The sequence below is a fragment of the Branchiostoma floridae genome, chromosome 17 (genome assembly GCF_000003815.2).
Source record: "Branchiostoma floridae strain S238N-H82 chromosome 17, Bfl_VNyyK, whole genome shotgun sequence".
In the NCBI taxonomy this organism is placed as follows: domain Eukaryota; kingdom Metazoa; phylum Chordata; class Leptocardii; order Amphioxiformes; family Branchiostomatidae; genus Branchiostoma; species Branchiostoma floridae.
The window spans coordinates 17720381-17729796 of NC_049995.1; the positions used below are offsets into that span (position 1 = coordinate 17720381).

General features: G+C 41.1%; 1 protein-coding gene across 1 annotated transcript in view; it reads right to left on the reverse strand.

Moving 5' to 3' along the window:
* Positions 1–3008: 3008 nt before the first annotated feature.
* Positions 3009–9416, reverse strand: part of LOC118405097 (melanopsin-like) — a 7923-nt gene continuing 1515 nt past the window's right edge. Inside the window, 3 exon segments of the mRNA XM_035804497.1 lie at positions 3009–3839; positions 3841–3943; positions 5130–5243. Of these exon segments, the coding sequence (XP_035660390.1) occupies positions 3009–3839; positions 3841–3943; positions 5130–5243 (1048 nt within the window).

The window sequence follows — 9416 nt, forward strand, 5'->3', positions numbered from 1 at the left end:
ACCAAAAGATGTAGCAATTTAGAGTAGCGTAGACTGATCCCATAGACCCTTAACAGATGCAAAACAAAAACGTAATTATGCAAATATTTGATGAACATCCAGCCAATATTCTCTAATTGGTTAATTTCCTACCTGCCATGCTATAATTGGTTGAACTGATAATCCTGATGGACAGTTTGCCACATTGACCCTGTTTTTGATCTAGTATTGCGTAAGAAAGTGTGTATCAGTGCGGTATACACCTTTCTCACGCGGCGGCCATGATAGATCGAAGAAGAGGTCAATGAGGCAAACAGACAAAACTTATTTCTAAAATCAGGTCCCATTTAGTTTTCCCCCAAACCACACAAATTTTCATGATATAAGATAGAATAATAAATATTACAAGAAGTGTTATGCACCGAAAGATGTAGCAATTTAGAGTAGCGTAGACTGATCCCATAGACCCTTAACAGATGCAAAACAAAAACGTAATTATGCAAATATTTGATGAACATGCAACCAATATTCTCTAATTGGTAGATTGGCTAATTGCCAGGCTATCATTGGTTGAACTGATAATCCTGATGGACAGTCTTTTGTTTGCCACATTGACCTCGTTTTCGATCTACTATTGCGTAAGAAAGTGTGTATCAGTGCGGTATTGGCATGACTTGTGAAAACAAAATTCTAAGCTGGTGCAGGTGCAATTCCAGTTCATACCGCTATGTGGTGCTGATGAGACGTTAATTTTGTAAGGAAGACATGAATGATCAAAGAAGATGTGTTGAGTATTTTTGATTAAATTTCGGCCACGACAAAATGCTCAAGTGCCTCATTTTATGTCTATGGCTAACCATTTTATGTTAGAGGCAATTGACCAACAGCTTTGCTTGGAAATAGAATTCAAATACTCTCATCACTTAAAGCAGTATGTGCATGTTACTTCCGAACCATTTTGGCCCCGGTAAGATAATATGTGCCAATGGTCCTCCTGCAGAGCTCTTAAAATCTAACAAACAAACAAACAAACAAACAAACAAACGAACAAACAAATAAGCAAACAAGCAACATTAGAACCATAGCATAAACTACACACGTTTCCAGATGTCTTTATTTAAATTTCACAGAGTTGCCACCATTACAATAATAAAATTAAAATTAAACAATTAAAATACAAAATTTTTCAAATACATACGGTTCGGTGAGACATTTAACACTTTATAAGCGGCATCACTGAGTTAGAATAGCAATTGGCGCTATTCATACTAATGGATAAAAGTATGTTCGTCCGTCATTTCCAATAATACCCCCCTCACATTAGGCGCGATTCGATCGGACGACGAGTCTGCGAACTTTAATTTACGAGGAGGCATGACCCTGCTGGCGACGAAGAAATGGCAGAGTTCCCCCCTTTCCGTCAGGGTCATGCCTCCTCGTAATTTAGAGCTCGCAGATTCGTCGTCCGATCGAATCGCGCCTAATGTGAGGGGGGTATAAGGACAACCAGCACATAACCATACACGCACGACAAATATAGACAATGGATATCATTTGACAGGATAACGTTATATCGAATACACAATGTCTACAGAGGGGTATACATAAAAGAATTACTTTTTTGTGATTTCTTCAACTATTTAGGACAAGGTCGGCACATGAGCTTACAAGGAAATGGCAATAGAATTACGAACGTCATCTCTTTTATTTATATTTCAATTATTGAACAAGTCTATGTATAAGTAAATGTGACATATTGTGCGAATTAATCTATAACACGGCAAAATATACCATCTGCATCAGTTATAACTATATATTATACTATGTCGATGATACTGACATGATACGAAATGACGATGATACGAAACGAAACTCAAACATTTCTGATACCTTACCTGGGAAAAGCATGCATAAAACCTTACTCACAAACACCTGCCCAAACAAATACCAATTAATGGTTCACAATTATATTTCGCAATCATGTTTGACAATCGAATCCGTCTACGTACGTTCGCAAGGACCAACGCAACGCAGACCTGGACCTCAATGAAGAAGGAAGTAGAGGTTGTATCTGAAATTATCAAATGGATTATACAGGTACGGTGAAAAAAGTGCATTATCACGCAACTACGTGCTGACGACATGCCAAACTACATACAAATGCGGCAAAGGGAACATAGAGATACAGATGCGAACACTCATCACATCTGTCAACTACAATACTCTGTTGTCGGAGGTTACCCTACGTCACAGAGTTACAAGTATTTACTGCCATTGAAAGCTACATTTCCTCCACAAAACGGTTCCCAGACCAATCTAGCTTCCAATCCATTACTTGATAAAATTTAGTTACCTGCTCTTGGAGTAAACGTTATACTGTAGCTTCCACTTTCACTTTATTCATTTAACCAGGAACATGTGCCCTAATAGTTACCTGTACTTAGAATTAACTCTATAGCTTCCAATCTGTTACTTAAGCTGCGTCAAGCTTGCGTCACTGTGTTCGTTCACTTCGTCACTGTACATGTTTTGTAATTTTCTCCGATTTTTTTATAATTTAGATATTACGTACTGCGTAAAAGTGTTACTTAGAAGACAACAAAATACACAAAAAGTAAGAAGATTCGTTGAGTATATCATCCGAACCCCGCAGTGATGTAAGCTTGACGCAAGTGCAGTGAGAGTGCACCTTTAAGCTAAGGGCACAACCCATTGTACGTTTTTGGGGGAGGCCCCGTCCGCCACGTTTTTCTGAAAACGTTCAGGCTGTACAGGGCAGGCGCGCCGTCCGTACTGGCACGTACGGGGGGCGAATCCGCAGCACGATGACAGACAAAAGTTTACCTGCACGTAAAGTTCTACGGCGTGTTTGCGTGCTCCAAAATCATTCGGATTCCGTACGAGTTCAAACGGAGACGGAACTTTATTAATACCTCATGCGGATCCAAAAAGATTGCCCACGTTTTGGTACGTAGACAGCACGCAGTTGCACGTACGGCGGGTTGTGCCCTTAGCTTAAGTTACCGCACTCACACCCAGGTTTCTCGATGATGCAGCCCAAACTCCCCCACGATGTCGGTGAGAGACGGGCTTCTCCCCGCCAGCCGTTCCGTGGCAGCCCGGCTGAGCAGGCACGACTCGCGCGATGCGGAGTACGGTACAGCCAATTCTATGGATTCTATGTTACTGTTCACGATGCTGCTCCGATATCCGTCAAGCGACTTAAACTCCCGTTTTCTTGCCATCAGTGGGCTCTTCACCAAACCCTCAAATGTAAACGCGGTCTGATATTTTGTCCGATCGTTTGAGGAGGAGAAAAGCGCTTTACGGAAACTTGGGATGGACAGAACGTAAGCGACTGGGTTGAAGAGCACGCACAGCTTGGCGAGGAGGGCGGCTATGAAGACGGCGTGGCTGTGAACAGTGAAACCTGATACCCCCATGGTCGCCACCACAGCGTAGGGACACCAACACAGGCAGAATGACGTAGTGATGACGAAAGCGTTTACTGCTGCTTTGACCTCTGACCTTGAATCTGACTTTGCCCAGAGGGACATCTGTTTTCTTTCCTTCGTGCACTTCCGGACGGCGGCAAAGGAACGGATGTAGCAATAGGCAATCACGGCGAACGGGAGTCCGAACGCACCAATCACAAGGAAGATCACATGTGCTCTGGTGGCGTCATCTGTGGACATGTAGTCGAAGGTGCAGCTGATCTTCGACTCCTCGCTCACGAAGCGTCCCCAGCCGACCAGCGGAGGGAATACAAGAAGAAAGGCGTATTCCCAGACGGCCGAGACGGCCCCGAGAAGAGCACGGTGCGTCAGAATGGACAGGGATTTGATTGGGTTGGGTATGGTTGAGGTATCGCTTCCAAGCGATGCCGGCGAGGCTGCAGATGCTGACGATACTGCCGAGTCCCACCACAAAACCCTCCACGATACAGCTTTCGTTGTTTGGCAAGCTGGCAATAAACGATTATGAAAAGGTAAGGTAAAGGTTTTACATAGCCTTTTTGAGACTGCAAACTTCACCTGGAACACGGTATTAAAATTTGAAAACTTTTACCTCCCCGACCAAAGTCAGGTACCAATTTTTTTTTTCTTTTGACTGTAAGCTGACAAGAAATGATCAGGAAAAGGTAAGGTAAAGAAGTGAAAGAGGCCATTTACATCAGAGTCCACAATCCTTCGCTCAACCGAGACGGGGGCCGTTACCTACTTCCAAGTACCTTGACCCTTTGCTGACGTCACACTTCCAGTCAGGATGTGTGACATAGGCTTTTGGTCATTTTCAAGTTCATAAGGATCAGAGTACTTATCAAAAGCTCGTAAGCGCTTAATTTTGTGTACGGATGTAAAGTTTGTAATGTTCATTGCGGTCAGAGATGAACTTACATTCAGGTATGGTAAAGGTTTCACATAGCCTTTTTGAGACTGCAAATTGTGCCTGGGGCACGATATTGGAAGGTGGAGCCAAACCTTCTCCTTCCACTAGCTTTTACCTTCCCAGCCGAAGTAATGTACCCATATTTAATGTTTTGCCAAAAGAGAAAACATATTGTTTTTGCGGGTGTGTTCTTCCTCCAAGCAGAAAAAGTTTACGGAAAATGCTGGGTTGTGAACCAGGTTTGGCTACCTGGACTGTCTCTTTCTTCCTTGTGAGTATTTGAGATTGTAGCATGTCAAATGTTATTTCCTCTTTGTGCACGCGCTATCTCACCTTTCAGCTAGGACAAATATCGTGTGTTTACTCAAAATAGCCGAAATCTCGCGTGTATAACCAAATGTCCATGCGTTCAATGGTGACAGGCTAGCCTCGTTATGGTGCAATGACCTAGGAACATCCAAAATGGCCACCGTAACTGTTTAAATCATTGGCAATTGCTTGTGCACTTTGCTATGAGTTTTGAGGCGTAGAACAAGTTCACTTTGGTGTCCTTATCCATGCCAATCCCAATAGGCGACATACTGTCACTACACGGAAATTGGGATTTATCAATAACGGTAAATTCCAGGTAAGTCTGGTACAATTTGACAAAAAGCAAACATTACCGGGCATACCTGACATTTACCGCTGTTGGTAAATACCACATTTGCATAAAGCATATTGGAAAGTGCATAAAGCATATTAGAAAGTGCAATGCTTACCCATGACTGAGACTCCTAGTGACGATGATAGGGCAGTACACCAGGCAAATCACCATATCCGTCAGACACAGGTTCGCGATCAGGTAGTTTTTGGGTCGTCGCAGACTTCGGGATCTGTGTGCGGAGATAGAGAAGATCTATAGAGTTAGAAGCTGCTTTTTACTTTGTGGCAAATGTCAAGCCTGAGTGCTGTCCTCTTTATACCCCTATCACATTGTTCTTCCTCCTTATGCAATCAATCAATCGTTCGGTACATTATTTTTCGATCTTCGGGCGTATCGATGAAAGATCGGCCATATTTAAAATCGACAGATGGTTGCGCGTATTTTTGGTTTTTCGTAAGATTTTTGTTAACGAGCACAAGATTGGGATAAGCAAGGGAATAGAACCTGGGCCATGGATTCCGTTCTGTTTACCCCTGCCTGCCACATCGACATAGATTTACAACTTGCGATTATGATTGACGCTCGATAGTGTAACATATTCTTAGTTAGTTTGCTGATTGTTTCTCTAATTTAGTAGTATGTTATTTTTTGTATACTACAGAGCACGTCTGGAAAGCATTGTGTTAAGCACTGTACGAAAAAAAAGAAAGAAATAGACACATATATATGCCATTACACTAAACTTCAATGTAGCCAACAAGGTACATTATTCTAGTAGTAAGACTGAATTAGATGTACGCAGAATGCTAATAAGGCCCATGATAAGGGGATGATGATATTCTAATGAGGGCGTAACAGGGGCCAACTTAGACTTGCCTTATTTCATTAAAGATAGTTCGATTCAGTGTCACACACAATATTTTTGCAGAGGTATGATTAACATGATAGATAGCAAATGTTAAGATAGATAATTGCCCCTTGGGACCTTTACCACGTTAGTGACAGTTTAGGCTTCATGCTTCCCAGCGTGAAATGGAATAACCTAATAACGGGTTGGTGCTGCTACCATGGTAACACGAAGAAACGGACATATCATCTGGATCCAAAGCTTCCTTAGAGGATTTGCCTAATTCATGTTTTCTTTTGTTGCCATGGCGTCATATAGAATCTTTCGTTTTGCGTAGAAGGGGGTTGATTATGAAGAATAAATTAATGTTCTCGTTTGATGTGACTCGTGTTTTATGATATCCAATCTTACCAGAGACCGACTTTGATCTTACTTTGTGTCGGACATTTTTTTCAAACGAAAAAAATTGTTGCCATGGCATCCAAGTTTCATTTTGCGCAGAAAAGATTATTATGATAATTAATTGAATCGTTTGATGTGGATACTCATGTTTATGATATTCAATCTTACCAAAGACCGTCTTTGATCTTACTTTGTGACGGACATTTTTTTCAAACGAAACAAATTGTTGCCATGGCATCCACGTTTCATTTTGCACAGAAAAGATTAATTATGATTATGATTAATGGAATCGGTTGATGTGGATACTCACGTTTATGATATTCAATATTACCACGGACCGTCCTTGATCTTACTTTGTGACGGATACTTGTTTTCAAAAGATATGATCGCCGCAGTGTATTGAAATAATAGCTTCAATCCACGATAAGAGAAGAACCACGGAAGTTGAATGTAGTGGGCTTCCTCGAAGTGTAAAATTTGATTTGGGCATGGTTTTCTAAATATGGCTTTCAGAAACCCGTTGCCATGGCAACACAAACATTATAGAATTGTTGCCAACTAAAGTCCAGGAAAATTAACAAAGTTTGGTGTCTGTAACGTAAGCCGGTTAGGTGTTATGCGACATGAAAGTTACCGCGGCCTTTCAACCGCCTCCTGTCCGAATAGGGTTATATATGGCTTTGAGATATTCACTAAGAATCGACCACTTTTCACTTTGATTATTCCGCCCTATTTTTCATGTAGCATGAGTAGTCTACTGGTCTTTTTATTTCTAAATTTTGGTTTACGTAGAAATATGAAATACTTATGTTGTAAATTAGGATGATCCAGGACTTAGGTGTTGTCAAATAAGGGGAAAATGTAAAGCTAATACTGTTTGTAGCGTTAAGCAGTTCGGGGGGGATGAACCTAATTGTGGTTATTGCCATTGTATACAAATGATTCTAATCATTTGTAATTACTTGTGTATCGCTTTACCGCATTTAAGAGTAAGGAAATAGAATGATAGTTATTAAGTAAAACGTATAATGATAACCATTTGAAATATAATATTTACAATTGTCACCAAACAATACAAGCTGTATTCTACAATTATTCACCATTTATGTACCGTTTAGCAAACGGGTTACTACGTCGACACAACTCAAATTTTAGATCAAACATTTTTAAAGACATCTTTGAGTACAAAGAAGCACCGGGACGCAGCTAATTATGAAGAGGATCGTATTTACAAAGACGCTTCTGGCTTTTGACTCCGTAGCCACTTCAGCCTTCCCCAACTGCCATCCTCTGGACTTTCTTATTAGAATAAAGGAGATTCATTCTTTTATCTCACCTTGATTCTGAGAGTTTTAGAACACAAATCAGCTCCCATAATCATGATAATGACAACACAGAGGTCTTCGAGAACAAAGCTATACCCAGACATTGTTCAGACATGAAGTAGGGCTCATTTACAAATAAGATTTTGGACTTTGATTTCAAAACCATCTGATTCTCACCACCTCCCATGGCTAATTCAAATCCACAATATTCAATATTTTATCCCTTGATGATGCTAAGACCACAGACATCTTCCAGAGGGTTGATCTCTGATGCCCAGCTATTACAAAATCAGCTTCTACTTTTCGCTTAAGGCTCTTTACTTCGAAGCCATATTAGCTCCCTTACACATAATGTTGGGAACAAGGACATACTGTAAATGCAGAAATGTTCGCGGTGGATTAATGTTCGCGTTTTTCGCGGTGGCCACTTTACCACGAATTTAAAACCACCGCGAACATTTTTTCATGGTAGTAAGAGACTTCAGTGCATGGTGCTACCGCGAAATTAAAACCACCACCAAAAGTCCTTTTTCCTGCTACCGCGAAGTTAAATCCCCGCGAACATTTCTGCATTTACAGTATTCCAGACATACCAAAACACATATGGAGCAGATCCCATTTAATATCTATAGATATGGTTCAGGCTTGTGACGTCTAAGCAAAGGCCAATCTAAATCCAGGATTTTCACTCTTTCATCTCGTAATGATGCTGAAAACACGGGCATCTTCCGGAGGGAAAAACTTTCAACACATAGCCGTATGCAGAGCAAATATCGCCTTAACCGTTACTGCCACCGTAAATGGCTAACTAGTACCCATCTTTTACATATTTAGCATCCCAGTACTCCACTGTGAAAAGTGTTCTACTTTTCACTTCAGGCTTTTTACTGAAGCCACCTAGCATCATCTATGATAAAGTCTTGCATGGCCTTTAATACATAGTCAGAATCCCCGGGGATCCATTGTGAAAGGTGTTCTTTGCACTCCGATCACAAATTAGCTCTCACGCCAATAATGTCGAGAACACTGACATCAACGAGAGCAAAGACATTACTCAGACGTAGCCAATTATATAGCAGGTCCCATTAATAAACTTTAAACGGTTCAGGCTCTTGATTTCGAATCTGCATTAGCTACCACCACCTGCCACCACATGGAGAATACAATTAAAATGAAATAAAAGACTTTTATTCATTTATCTATTTTAATACTGAGAACACAGGCATCTCCCAGAATGAAGAACTCGCTACACCAAGCCATATGCAGAGCACAAATCGCCCGTATGTACCTACTGCAACCGTAAATGTCCAGCTATTACCCATCGCTTACATAGTCAGCATCCCCAGAAACCCAGTGTGAAAAGTACTCTATTTTTCGCTGCAGGCTTTTTACTTCGAAGCAACCTCGCATCATTTCTTATTTAGTCAGAATCCCGGCAATCCATTATGAAAAGTGTTCTACCTTTCGCTTCAGGGTTTCCACCTCTAAGACAAATTAGCTCCCATACCCAAGATAATGAGAGCACAGAGATCTTCGAGAACTATGAACCACCGAGACTCAGCCAATTATGGAGCAGAGCCATTAAGATTCAATAGATATGGTTCAGGCTTTTGACCGCGGAACCACTAAAGCTCTCAGCCCTGCGATCCTAATGACCAATTTAAATCCAGGATATTCTTTCTTTTGTGTCTTCATGACGTTAGGAATACAGGCATCTTCCAGACGAAAGAATACCCCTCTCCCCAAAAATAGCAGGTATAGGCCATATACAGTGCATATCCCATTTTGCAAACTCAAAACTTTGTTGCTTTGATTACTTTTGCGGTTA